Genomic DNA, 14,358 nt, shown 5'->3' on the forward strand with positions numbered 1-14,358 from the left:
CCCCGCTCCATTTTCCCACCACTCAAGTGTTGCGTGCCCGCACAAAGTAGCAAAAAGAATCAGAGTGCACACAAACCCAATCAACACCCTCATTCGATGAAGCACATTGTTCGCATGGAGTGACAACATTTGAGGACACACCTGTAGTAGCTGGCTGCATGGAATTCCCCTGCCAGCCCTGCAAAGAGACACAACAACTCTGTGGAGTCAAAGTGGCAGCCCCTCGGTGTTGCCCGCAGTTCACGTGGCAGGACAAATTCCACGCACGCATGGTTCCAAATCCCTCGCTGCTTGAGTGCACATCAACTGAACAAGTAAAAAAAATACCTGCGCGCAAGATGGCATTTAAATGCGTGAAAACGTCGGACCTTTTTGTTCGATGGTGTTGGCGAGCGATCCCACACAATCCAATCAAAGTGACACGCCGGACAGTGTGGCGTCAGCCAATAATAAATAAAAATAATTGCGCCAATGCAAAAAAACAGCAAAAAATGGATTTGCACCCCACTCCGGGGGCGACAGTGGCATGAGAGTGTGTATGTGCGCAAGACCTTTAGTGGGACAGTGGCCCTCAATCCCGCCGTGCCCCGATACAAAAGGGTAAAAAAAAATAAGAGCACACTCTCCAGAAAAGGAGTGACGGTTGATCAGTCAGCCCCCGCCTCGTCTCACATGACATCCACATACGTGCACTCCACCTCAAATACGTACCTCCCTGAACGCCGCATGCATGACGTGTGGTTTCGTCGCTCGCAATGTGTTTTTCCTCCCGCAAGCAAAAAGAGGATGGCCGTGGCGCAGCTCCACTCAGGGGAGGCAATCGGGGCAGACACGGGCGGGAACCAAAGATCACACCAACAATAAGAACAATAATAAAAGGGTAATAACGCCTCCAAGCCAAAGCATCGTGCAATGTTGATCCCTCTTCTTCTAAATTGAAGGCCTCCTCAACAGAACTAATGCAGCAGACACATGTGCAGCGCAATATCTTTCGCTGTCCCGCGTCCCATCTTACTTCCCATGCGTGCCACGGCGGTGGCGCCGGCGTTAAGCCTGGGACGACTACAAAATATCAGGCAGCATGCTGTGGAGAGTGGATGCTTGACGAACGTGCCCGCGTTGGCGTCTAACAAAAAATGACACAAAAAATGAAAAAAATATCCGCGGCTCACATCACCCGTGTGTGGCCATAACAAAGCAAACACTGAGACACGTATGGAGCGACGCAAAAGGAAAAAAAGAGATGAAGAAGAGTAAATAATGAAATAACCCACAGAAATACATATATACATACGCAAAAAAAAAAAAACACCATTCCGTATGATTCTTCGTTCTTTCACTCGTTCTTTCTACACAACATCAGAAGCATAAAAAGCGACAGGCATGCCCTCCCACACAGTCATCGTGGAACAGGAGAGAGAGTCACTGCAAAAATATGGAAAAAATAGAAACGATGCACAGAAAAAACAGCGACCATGACGTTGCGACGTCCGATGGGTGGCTGTGGTGCGCAGCAGCAGCGGCCCCCACGCCCTCCCTCATCGACCAGCAACGCACACATCCTACTTTCATTTAGTGGAAGCCACAGAAAGGCGTTATCGTTTATTCATCCCTAACGTTTTCTCAAATAAATTCTATGACACACACAACAGCTACTGTCGGACAACACGTCCTCATTACTGAGTAAAAAACTGAATAATAACCCCGACATCCGGAGAGGGCGCTGCAGCGGAGGGCGTGCAACACACACCCGTGGCACAAACGCCCTGGGATAGCGTGATAACTCGATAATCCGTTGTCGCCAAAATCGATACAACAAAAACAACAACTCAATCAAAAAGCATCCGATAATAATAAGAAGTAAAAACATTTTCAAATGTGCCTACGCTACGCCGCATCCACAAGGAGATTCGTAACACCTCGCCGCGTGGAGGTACTGTTTGGGCAAACAATTTCCAACTCAAGTAGAAACTGTGCCAACTTTGTTAAGCAGCACAAATTCACTACTTCTCCTGCGCGGCACAATCAATTATGCAGCTCACACTCGATGCACGGTCGAACAGGCTCAATGCGTCTGAGCGGGTGTCACCGGCCATGGGCTGCAACGGCGGTGCAGGTGGTCGGTACGACGACGCGCCGGTGGTGCCTGAGGCGTACAAAGATGACGTTATGTCGTGAGGCTTCTGCGTCTCTTCGGCGCTCTCCTCGTCATCGCGCAGCAGCGCCTCCAGCCCTCCACGCCGCGGCTCGCGCAGCTCCTGCCAGTGGCGGTCCTCCGCGTACCACACAACGACGCTGTACACAGTGACCGCAAGCAGCACAGCGGTCAGCAGCAGCACGATCGCCACGTACACCCTCGCACCGCCGTCGCTCGGCGCAAGGTGGTTGGCCGCGCTGACCACGCACAGCGTCGCAAAAAGCACAAAGTCCGCCGTGCGCATCACCGTCAGGAAGGCCGAGCGCATCATGTTCGTGAAGGCAACCACGCCCGCGCCCGCAAGCAGCACAGCCGCCATGCAGAAGTACTGGACGTGGCAGCCTCCCACGGGCGGGTGCACAGCAGCAATCAGGCACACCACACACAGCACCGACAGCTGGAACACGCACCAGTACACGTAGCTGCCCCTCATTTTCGTCAGCATGCCGCCGTACATCCGCTGCTGCGCCGCGGGGTGCCAATACCCGACGGGGTACAGCAGGCGCTCGTGCAGCGGCTTCCTCGAAAACTGCCAGTATTTCGTGAAGCTCGCGCCCACGTGGCGAGCAATCAAGTAGCACACGCCAGCAGGGAACGCCACACCGTACAGCACGCCAACGACTCCAACCACGCGGTGCTGCACGCGGGCGTCGGGCATCGCCAGTGCAAAAAAGGAGCCGAAGAAGATTCCGAGGTGCATCGCGTGCGCCACGACGTACGTCAGGCTCGGGAAGCGCATCGCAGCCCACGCACTCGCCGTGTCCACGCCGCGCCACCGCTGGAAGGCGGCCGTCACACCGTAGTGCACGCACCCGAACACAGCGGCGAGCAGCGCGTTGCCCACCACCATCCACAGCGGGTCAAGGGCAGCGAACACCGACAAGAAGTACGGCAGCGCAACGGTGCTTTCACGCTCCTGCGCCGAGGCGCATGACATCCTCGCTAAAAAGCCGAGCGCCTGCATCTCCAGAACGGAGCCCAGCCCGCCGGTCACCAACACGGAAACAGCCGCCACAGCCGCAACGACACCGGTGATTGCCGAGAGGGCTCTGGCAGCGGCGGGCAGCGTGTCGAACCTGATCGTGAAGGACCCAACCAGCACACCCTTGCAGCCGCCGGACACCGCCACAGCGTCGCAGCGAATGACTATCGTCTCGTCAGCAACAATGAAGTAACCGCGGTGCACGGGCACAGCCAGCTCCAGGATGGTGGACGGATTCGTCGCGTTGCGCACCCACGTCGCGTTGCGCAGCAACGCTCCCCACGGACCGCCAAACCCGCTCGGCTGCGCCGTCGACACCGGCACGAGGCTCAGGTGCGTGCCGAGGTGCGGATCGCGTGCCCATCGAAACGGCGGCGGCAGCGCCACCATCAGCCGTGTCGGGACGGCGCTCCCACCGCCGCGGATGTCGTTCTGCGTCAGGCCTCCTCCAGCCGCCGTCGTCGTCACGGCAAGCGTCGGGCACGCCACGTCGTTCCACCACGGCGTGCTGCTCACCGACGCCGTCAGGGTACGCGTGGGCGGCAGCGCCACTGTCTCCGTCACCTGCAGTGTCTCCGTCGGCCCGTACTGTGTCGAACTGTAATGCGCCGTGCTCAGGCGCGGTGTCGCCGTCCACGTTGGTGTCGGGCTGCGCTTCTCCGTCAGCGTCGCCGTGTGGCTCAGCAGCGGCATGCCGGACGTGCGGTTGCACCCGCCCACGTGCGGCAGGTACACCGGCAGGCAGTCGCGCCCGTACCCGCCCTCAGCACAGCGGCAGCCGCACGACCCCGACATCACCCTCGTCGCAGCAGCAAAGCAGCGCACGTCGGCGTCGCACACGCCACACGCCACGGGGCGGAATTCCCCGATGATGCCGGCGGACCTGTAGTCCATCGGCCGCAGCGCCTGCCCGTTGAGCGTCAGGCACCCCACGACGAACCTTCGGCCGGCGCCCCCAAACGCAACGCTACCGTCCATCACGACAGGCCCACTGCCGACGTTCCCATAGAGCGTCAGCGTGCTCTGCACGAGGTCCGCACTGCGCGGGTACGACGGCACCGACAGGAGCCTGCCGCTGATGCTGTTGCCGCGCACCGACAACCACGACCCGGACACAAACGACGCCGACCCCCGCAGCACCAGCAGCGCGCCATCGGTCAGCGCACCGGCGTTGTCGTTCACTACGACGGCGGACGCGTTAGCCTCCACCCCGCTGTCAAACACCAACCCATGCGCGGCGTACACCTGGTTCCCCGACACGCGCAGTGCAGCGCCCCCAGACGCAACCACGCGCGCACTCGCGTACAACGCATAATCGCCACCGACCACAGCCGCGTCCACCGCGACACCGCCACCGACAAGCTCCAGCACCGCGCCGTCCACCACCACCGTCCGCCCACCAGTCATCACGGTCACGAGGGCAACGCCGGACACAACCAGCACGGACCGCACGAGCCGCAGGCCCGACAGCACCAGCACCGGTGCGTACGGCGAGGACCGCGAGCCGGAAAGATACACAAGCGGCGTCGAGCTCGCGGCAACCAGCAGGGAGTCCGTCACCGTCAGCACGGACCCCGTAGAAAATGTGCCGGTCAGCACAAGCGCACCGTTCAGCGCCTCCACATCGCACACGGACAGCTCCACCGGCCCGCTCTCGTCGCTCCCCGCCGCACCTGCACCGCGCAACGCTCCACCGCCCATCACGTACAGCACGGCGCCGTTCAGCAGCGACACGTTCTGCACAACGATCCGCACGCCGTCCCGCGCCATCCACGGCACGTAGAGAACCGGACTCACGCCGTCCAGCACAACGTGGCGCAGCGTCACCTCGCTCGCGCCGGCAGGCACAACGAACACCGACCGCATCGTCACACCCTCGCGGACAAACACACTCGACGCAGTGCCCACAGCAGGCGGAAGTGCAGGAGCTCCCACAGGCACGCACGCCTCACCGTACCCGCCGCTGCCGCACACGCACACGCACACACCGTTCTCCATGCTCGCCGACGCCGTCCCGGGCGCGTAGCAGTAAGTGTCCCTGTCACAGGCGTCGCACCCAACAACGTCGATGCTCCCAGCGTCGCCAAAACCAGCAGCAGCGTACTCCTCCGCCGTCGACAGGACACGTCCACCAGCGTCGTTGCACGCCACCCTCAAATGCGCCCCAGACGCAAGCGACAGGCTCACCAACAGCATCCGCGGCAGCAGCGCACGGTTGCGCACAAAGCTCAGCGTGCTCCCAACAGCGGTCACGGCGCAAGCCGCGTAGAGCATCTCCCTCGAGACACCGTCGTGCACGTTGTCCTTCGCCAGCAGCATCGACCCGCCGGCAAGGCTCACCGTCGAATAAAACGCAACCGCGTAGTCCTCCGTCGACGAAAAGTCGCTCCGCACAAGCGCCACCATGGAGCCCGACACGCTCACAGCCCCACGCACAGACACCGCGTGCTTGCACAGCAGGAAGTCGCTGTCAACAAACGCCACCACGGAGCCGCCACTCGCCGCAACACCGCCCTCCACCGCCACGCACAGCCCCAGCGCCGTCTGCACCGACAGCCCGTCCACGTACAGCGCACCGCGCGACGACAGCGCCACGCCGCCAACCGCCAACACGCCAACAGCGTCGCGGAACACAGCCGCCACGTGCGTGCGTGCAATGGTCAGCACGCTCCCCGTCAGATTCACGCTGTGCACCACGAGGCACGCGGACGCGTCGCCAAGGCCGTAGGCGCCGCGGTACGCAACACGTGCCTCTGCAATCAGCACCGAGTCCACCACAGTGACGCGCGAGCCAGGCGGAAATCGGTTCGCCACCAGCACACCGCCGCCAGAACACGACGCAAGCCCGCTGATCAACACATCGGCGCGCTGACCAGCAGGCGGGTCGGACAGCCACCCAACAACGTACAGGCTCGCTCCACCCACAAACGTGCAGTTCGCCAGCGTCACGTTGCGCACGCTCCCTGACATCGACTCCACGTCCACCACGACGTCCGCCGCAAAGGTCACACCAACGTAGCACAACACCGACGTCCCGAAACCGGCGTTCAGCTCCACATCCACACGCACGTCGCGCACGCACAAGTCGGTGCCGTCGGTGCTCGGTGGCTCGGGGACAGCAACGGGCAGGCACGCATCGCCGTGGCCACCCTCCGCGCACGTGCAGGCACAGCCATCACTCAAGGCCGTCGTCGTGTACGCGGGGAAGCACGACGTCGCGAGGGTGCATGGATCGCTGCAGGTCAGGATGGTGGCATTGTACACGGACGGGATGCTGTATTCCACCCTCTCCTCGCCGTTCAGTGTGTTGCACGCAGCCACAACCGCTCCGTTTGTGAGATCGCTCGTCTCTAAAAATATCCTCAGTGCTTTGGTCATTCCCTTGCTGGACATGAATCGGTTGCCGGACACTGACATCGTGGAGTCGCGGAGATTCACTGTAGGTCTCAAAACAGCAAAGGTATATGATGGGGATTCACGGCAGAGGTTGCCGCTCAACTGCAGCCAGGAGTTGTAGTAAATTTGGAAACTGAATCTTGAAAAAAAAGCAACCAAGCTTCCCTGCATTTCATTGCCCTGAAACACAACCGCTGACAGAGATTCCACACGTGAGGCCCAACAAACAAAAATGAAGTACTTCACCGGCCTCGTCACAAGATTGCCTCGGATCACCACGGCAGAGTTGTTCAGTACACTCAGCGACAAGGACTGGCTAGACCCTTCAAGATGTATCAGCGTACTGTCACCGCCGCCCATATGAAACGCGTTGCCCACCACCGCAAACAAGGAGTGCCACGACACCCTCAGCGCAGATTCAACGACATGAATGGCGCCTGAAGATGCCGTCACGCTCTGAAACACATTGCCACTGAGCACCACCGCGGAGTCGTTCGTGATCGCCAGTTCATTCATCGCAACACACGACGGGCTGTCAAGGCGCAAACCCGACCGAGAGATCAGCCTCGTGACCGCAAAGCGGTTCCCGCTGATCGTAATGTTCGTGTGCGGCGGAAAATCACCCTTCGGGCTGAGCAGCGCGTCGCGGAAATTGTTGCCGGTGACGACGATTTTCAGCGACTCCACAGCGGCGTACGCGTTGCCCACCAGCAACAGCACGGCACCGTCGCTCCACGTGCATCCATCGAACGTTACATTCACCACGTCGCCCGTCATCGCCCCTATCAGCACTGTCAGACTCATGCCACCCCCGCTGAACGTCACGTTGCGGTAGCACAACCACGACAGCCCGCTGCCCACAGCCTGCGCCACCTCGGGGTACACCATGTCGCTGATGCACTCACCAATCGGCGGTGCCGGCGGCGGTGTGGGTAGTGGCGATGGCAGTGACGGCGGTGGAGATGGCGGCGGGCCAGCAGGCACAGGCGCCGGGACACACACATCGCCGTGCCCTCCAGCAGCGCACCGGCACTTGCAGTCGCTGATCGCCGTCGTCATCGGAGCAAAGCAGTCTCCCTCCTTCGTGCACTCCCCGCACGCGGCAACCGTCGTCACGTCGGTGATGCCGTTCAGCTCCAGTTCTTCCGCCGTCGTCACCTCCCGTCCCGCGACCGTCAGGCACCCAGCAACGAACCGGTAGCCGGCGTCAGCCTGCGATACAAAAGGCTGCAACAACCCCGTCGAGCCCATCTTGCAGCCCGTCAGCGTCACAGCACTGCTGTCGTCAATGGTAAAAAAAGTGGATTCGGATTCGTGAAACATCGCACCCACTTCCACGTCGTTGTCGCGCCAATCCAGCCAGCTTGACTCCTGGACGCTCCACGAGTCGTCTGCAAAAATGGCATGGGACACGGAACCGCTGTTCCCCACCACGCGCAACACGCTGTGATCCGACACGTTAAATTCTTTGCACTGATACAGGAGGCTTGTCCCGGAGGACATCGTGTTGTTGAGCAGCGCAAAAACAGAGTGATTGCGGACACTGAGGATACTTACGTGGAACAGATGCATGTATTCGTCGAAGCTGCAGTACCGCACGTACAGTGCGCTGCCACCCACCAGCGTCAGCGTCCCAATAGAATACAAACCAAACCCACCGTACCTCGATGCATGTGCCTTGACGTTGCTCACCAACAGCGAAGAAGCACTCAACACGACTTTCTGCAGCAGCACAACGCTCAACGTGTTGATCCTAGTGTCAAGCAGCTGAACTGCGGAGGACTGCACCGCGTCAACCTCTGTGACGGCGATGTCACAGTGCTGCGGGAGGGCGAGTGCAAACACAACAACGGAGGACCGCATCACCGCCTGGCTCACGCGGATCAGGACGCCGGCTGACTCGGCCGCCGCAACACCCCCAACAAACTGCAGCGCGGCACCCTCACGGAATGTGCACCCGGTGAGCGTGATGTTGATGGGGAGATGCAGCGGCATCCGATTGAGAAAGAACGTCAGCGCAGCACCCACGCCGCTGAATGTCGCACCCACGTAGCAGTGGTGCGTCTTCCACATGTTCAGCGTGAGGCTCGTCAGCGTCCGTTTAACCACGCAGCTCGTGTCGTCATCGACGGCTCTCTCCGCTACGGGAAGCACAACCGTGTCGGGCACCTCGAAGGGAAGACACGAAGCGCCGTGCCATCCGTCCTTGCAGCTGCACAAGCACGAGCCGCGGTCCACCGACTCCGTCCCGGGCATGTAGCACGCCGCGTCGTCGTTGCATGTGCCACACCCGAACACCACCACGCCCTCCGGAAACACACCGTCGTACGACACCTCCTCATCGCCCCGCAGGTTGCACCCCAACAAAAACCGCGCGGGTAACTCAACAATCGTGCTCGCCAGAAAAAAAATAAATGGAGGCATTCTGGAGCCCACCTGACGGTTGTTTGATAGCGCCACAGTGGTGCCGCTGCCCGACAGTTTGATTTTGTGCTGAGAATGTGCTATACGTAGTACCGAAACTGCACCCACGACGTTGCCCTCCACACGCCACTGCGCGCCACCCTCGAGTGTCACCGAGCCGTCAAAGTGCAACAGCGCGGAATTCAAAAACCTCGTGCTGCCAATAAAGTTGCAGTCCGCCACTCGCAGCAGCCCCGCGGAGCTCACGGTGGCATCCCCAAAAAGATAAACGCCATTAACGGCTCTCATCGTGTTGTTCTCCACGTCAAGGTAGCCGCCGTTCTTCACAGCAACAGCGTAAAAGCAAACAGATGATTCCACACCGTTATTCTCTATTGTACTCAGCGTATTTCCCCTCACAATGATCCCGCCAGCATCAACAACAACAGCATCGGATAAATAAACCGCGTACCTACTCCCCGCGATGCGGTTTTCAAGTAGCCGCAGCGTCGATTTTGTCCCGGGGTAAAAATCCTTAAAGGAAATGGCGTGGCTCGACACCGTCACAAGCGTACTGCCCGCCACCATTATCTGGGAGCTCGCTCCAAAATGGCCCTCAAACTCCAATGCACCAGAATCCAGCATCGAAGACGTCACGTTCACGTCCACGCGCGCACCACTCCCCTTGATTGACAGGCCTATGAGGACGCACTGCAGCAGCGTGATGTTCAGTGTATGCTGTGGCGCGTTAAAATACGACAGGTCCAGCACGATCGCAGCGGTGAAGGTCACGTTGACGAAGCACAGACCACGCACACCGGGATCAGGATTGTCCGCGGAGCTGACGCTGCCACCGTGCACGCAGCGGACCTCCGTGTCGTTCGCATCGGGGAGCGGAAGCGGCCCAAGGCCGTCCGGAACCGCAGCCGGCAGACACGTGTCACCGTAGCCGCCAGCAGCACACACGCACTCACAGCCGCTGATGCTGCTCGTCCTCGCAGCGAAGCACACGGCCTCCACGGTGCACGCGCCGCAGTCCAACACCGTCACGGGTGCTCCAATATTGAGCTCATCTTGGTAATTCGTCACAGGAGAGCCTTTTGCCTCGTTGCACACGCCATAGATGGTCGGGCGCGCGTCGGATGGCGGTGGCCAGTTGCTTGTCATGTGTGCAATGGATGACGAGTACGAGCCGTACGTGAAGTTGTTGTGTAGTATCGACCACACACTCCGATCGCGGAACGCCACGCCGTTCTTGTTGGCCACGTACACAACGTAGGCGGTGCGAAACTCGTTGTTGCGGTGCACCAGCCAGCTGCCGTCAGTCACAGTCAGCCTGTTTGCAATGAGCATGGCAAAGCCAAGACGGAACTCGCTGGACACGATCTGCAGCACGCTGCCGCCATCCACCGCAACGTCCCCAAACACACACGCGCCTTTGTAATATTCAGTGCTCGGCGCACTCCACGAGCTGTTCTGTATGGAGAACACAGAGCCGCCGCCAACACGCAGGTCCGACGCAAGAGCGTACACCACGTGCGCCCGCGACATAAAAACGCAGTTGTCCATGTAGAATACGCTGGAGAGTTTCGCACCGAGGCCGCGCTCCACGAGTATCGCAGCGCACGAACCCCCGCCACACCCCAGCGTCGACCGCGTCATGACAAACCGCGTCGACAAAAGCCGGACGCCGTCCAGGACAAGCGCGGGGCCGTACCGAAATCCCTCAAAGCCAGGTGTCGTCGGCACGTACTGCGACCTGCCAACCGTCGCGCGCAGCGTTGAGTTCGCCAGCAGCACACTCGAGTGCAGCGGCATCGCGCCATGCAGCACGATCGTGCCCTCCAGCGACGTCACATTCGTCATGTTGACGAGGGCGTGGGGCATCAGGCGCGCCGTGCTCTCGCTGAGGCCACCAATCCGCAGCTGCGCGCCGCCCTCAAGCACGCAGTGGCGCAGCGTCACGTTCAGCGCGTCAGCAAAAGCGTCCATCGAGCGCAGATCCACCGCCAGAGTGATCGACCCGCTGAACACCACCGAGTCGAAGCACGCCGTCGCACGCCCACCGCCAACCGTCACAGACTCCGTCAGCGTCACGCCACTCACGCAGTCCTGCGCACCGCCACCACCGCCGCCGGCCCTCGCAGGCGGCACGTCGAACGGCAGGCACGCCTCGCCCACGCCGCCGGCACGGCAGCTGCACACACAGTCAGTGAACGACGCCGTCAGCGCATCGAAGCACGTCAGCGCTGCCGCACAGCCGTCGCACGGCAACACACTCACGGAGGACAGGCCGGCCAAGCGGTAGTCGCCGCTGCTCTGCAGCACGCGGCCGCCAGCACGGTTGCACTGCACCGACACGACGCCGCTCGTGATCGCCAGCCCGGAGACAAGCGTAGCGCCAGTGGCAGCGCAGCGCGCAATCGACACGGTGCCGCCGCTCAGCGTCACACCCGACAGCGACGCCACCGACGACGCCTCGCCCACCGCCCACACGTCGCGCAGCTCCAGCCACCCGCCGGCATCGATCGTCCCACCGTCGCAGCGCACCAGCGAAGACGCAACAGACCCCTCGACGCTCACAAAGCGCAGCACCGAATCAAACACCGCGAGGCGCTCTCCGAGCACAATGCCGCCACCGCTGCTCAAAACCGACACGTTCGTCACGGAGAACACCGAGTGGCTCCAAAGACTGAGACGCGACGAGGACGCCACATGCATCGCGGACGCGGTCGGACCGCCCGACGCCTCCAGCAACACGCCGTCAAGCACCACCGCGCTCGACAGCAGGTCCATGCCGCCGCCAACGTACACCGCCGACCCGCCCGCCTGCAACGACCTCAGCACAGTGTTGCTCACACGCAGCTGCGACTGCAACAGCGACGTCGCGTACAGCACAAGTGGCGACGCCACCGCGTCCGTCAGCCCGCTCAGCTGGGAGTAGCGCAACGGTCCCGGCGTCACAATCGTCGAGTCACGGACCGTCACGTTCGTGTGTGCCGGCAGGTTGTGCACAAACACAAGCGAGCAGTAGCTCCCGGACAGCCCGCTCACGCTCACCTCCAGGCTCCGGTCACTCGCCGGCTCGCCGCTGTAGCCCCGCACGTAGATCTGCGCACCGCCGTCGCACACGCAGTTCCTCAGTTCGATGCGCAGTGTGCCGGGAAGCATCGCCGCAACGTCGAACACCACAGCCACGCCGTTCGTGATGTACACGCCGTCCATCAGCACCTCGTCCACGGCGCGGCCAACCGTGATGGCTCTGTCCACCGTACCGCCCCGCAGTCGCAGCACCACCGCATGCACCGCGGGCATCCACGCCGCCGCCGCAACCAACGCCAACGCCACAAGCAGCGCCACACGCAAAGTCGCAATTGCCCTACACCGCGAGCGGTGTCGGCTGCGCGGACACGCACCCACCGCAGGCCACATCTACCGACACAAACAGGTACCAACAGGGCTGTCGTGGTGTGTCGCACTCGCCCCGTCAACCGTAACTCCTGTCCAACAAATCCCTTTCTACAGATGGCGAATCCAGTGACACAATTCCGCCAGATCGTTAACCCAATACTGCTTATCCTAATACTGCAAGTAATCCCTAATAACTTGAAACGATAGTTGTGCTGATCAATCCTAATTATCTCTATCTGCTTGATCGGAGGAAAAGAAGGCAGAGACAACAGTAACCAAACACAGCGGCACACAGAAGCATCCAGCCACAGACAGTCCTCTTCACAGCACAGCCACCGGCACAAAGACGCGCAGACGCCACCACGCCAGTGAAACCATCGCCCTCCCACCGCCCGCGCAGCCTCACACAACCGCCGTGCAGAGTGGCGGGATCCCGGCAAAAAGAAGCATGACCACTGGCACCGCTCCTGCAACCGAATGGCTGCATCACAGAGCAATCCCGATGCCGTGGACGAAACACAAGAGCCGAGACAGACCCGCGTGGCAGCGATACGACCGCCAGCCATCAAGCGCATCCGAAGATGAAATGGTAACACGGAAAAAAGGTGGGGGATTCGCCGTTTGCCAGCAGCCAAGGCGTCGTTCCTCCCCCACGTGGGTCGGGATTGCACAACAAACAGCGGCACCATAAGCACAGATGGGACACACAAGAAGGAAGGACGAAGAAGTACGGTGGCGGCACTCAGACACGGGGGACAAGGGTCCACATCGATTGTACGGTCTGTTGACTCATAGACGTCCGGTTTTTAATCACGCCGCTGCCCTGCAGTTCCTCGTCAGTCTGCAGGGGACTGAAAGGATGGAGAGAAGGGAAAGAGAGAAGGGAAAGAGAGAAGGTGCGGCCCAAATCCATCTCGGTTGGATGTGACACCGGTAACGTCATCTCGTCAGATCACCTGCAGAAAAGACCGTCACCGTCAGCGGCGGTCGGCGCCTTCTTCCTCAAACTGGGGCACAACTCCACCAACGCCGTCGCTCGCCCCCTCCCTCACCAACACAGCAAGGGAACAACAGCAGGAGATGCGACACGTGCAACGAGCACGCAGCCGCAGAGTCCCACCGCAGCCTTCACAAACAAACAAGGTCGGCTGCAAGACTCAAAAAGAAGAATAAACGCTCCATCAAACGCCTTGGCATCACGTGGAAGAACCGCAACCGACACAAAAGGCGAAACACCGTGAAGCAGGGAACAATATCAAAGCTCCTACAACAAATTCACCGTGAAGCAAAGAAAAATTTTATGCGAGTGCGAGAAAAAAAAAATGCCGCTGCAAAGGCAATAAATGGTTGTGGTGAGCAGCAGCCGTGGCATCGCGCCCCTCCCTCATCAAACGGCACCGCACCACAACGCACCGTGACGACAGCGTGACGACAGCGTGCAATGACGACGATTGAGTAGCACGCAAAAAGCGGCATAAACCTTTCATCCCGCACTCGCTCAAATTTATGCTCTCAGTATGCACTGCCAACGACACAGGGAAGGACACGGAAGGGGACTGTCCTGTCCATCCTCCTCCTCGCCACGCCCTGGGTGGCGTGCAACGCCGTCGAGCAAAGCCACGTGCATGGAAGCCCCCAATGCGCAGGGCGGGGCTGGCAGCCGCCCACGCTCACTCCCCCGCACACATCCTCTCCCACAACTTTCCCACACACAACAGGGCAAAGAAATGTAAAGGAAAACCCCACCGCAAAAACGCACGCAGAAGCACCGCCATCCACGTCGCACCGCAAGAAAGAGTCACGCGCACAGCACACCCACGGCCGCAACTAGAGGGACGGGGCGCATCCAAGTCCACGGTGCTGCCCTTTACTTCCCTCCGCCTCGACGGATTGAAATTACGCCTCACAGCGGGCTGTGGCGTCACACACGCACAGCGAGGCGCGGCGCACACCATCCGCTCTCCCCTCC

At 60.6% G+C, this 14,358-nt stretch overlaps 1 protein-coding gene across 1 annotated transcript, besides 7 other annotated features; it reads right to left on the bottom strand.

Moving 5' to 3' along the window:
• Positions 1 to 1,010: part of a sequence feature (areas not merged during assembly with more than two copies in the genome that could not be assigned to a particular haplotype) that runs on past the window's edge.
• Positions 1,011 to 1,130: a sequence feature (heterozygous, Esmeraldo-like haplotype).
• Positions 1,131 to 1,805: a sequence feature (areas merged during assembly that could not be assigned to a particular haplotype. This can correspond to areas where the two haplotypes were merged or to regions with more than two copies in the genome that were merged during assembly.).
• Positions 1,806 to 2,050: a sequence feature (heterozygous, Esmeraldo-like haplotype).
• On the bottom strand, positions 2,004 to 12,410 carry Tc00.1047053506961.50 (dispersed gene family protein 1 (DGF-1), putative; the record flags this gene model as incomplete). Its single annotated transcript, XM_813299.1, has 1 exon — positions 2,004 to 12,410. The coding sequence occupies one exon, from the start codon at positions 12,408 to 12,410 to the stop codon at positions 2,004 to 2,006; it is 10,407 nt and encodes a 3,468-aa protein (XP_818392.1).
• Positions 2,051 to 12,547: a sequence feature (areas not merged during assembly with more than two copies in the genome that could not be assigned to a particular haplotype).
• Positions 7,485 to 7,547: a microsatellite.
• Positions 12,548 to 14,358: part of a sequence feature (heterozygous, Esmeraldo-like haplotype) that runs on past the window's edge.

Source organism: Trypanosoma cruzi, genomic scaffold, assembly GCF_000209065.1.
Source record: "Trypanosoma cruzi strain CL Brener 1047053517145 genomic scaffold, whole genome shotgun sequence".
Lineage (NCBI taxonomy): Eukaryota > Euglenozoa > Kinetoplastea > Trypanosomatida > Trypanosomatidae > Trypanosoma > Trypanosoma cruzi.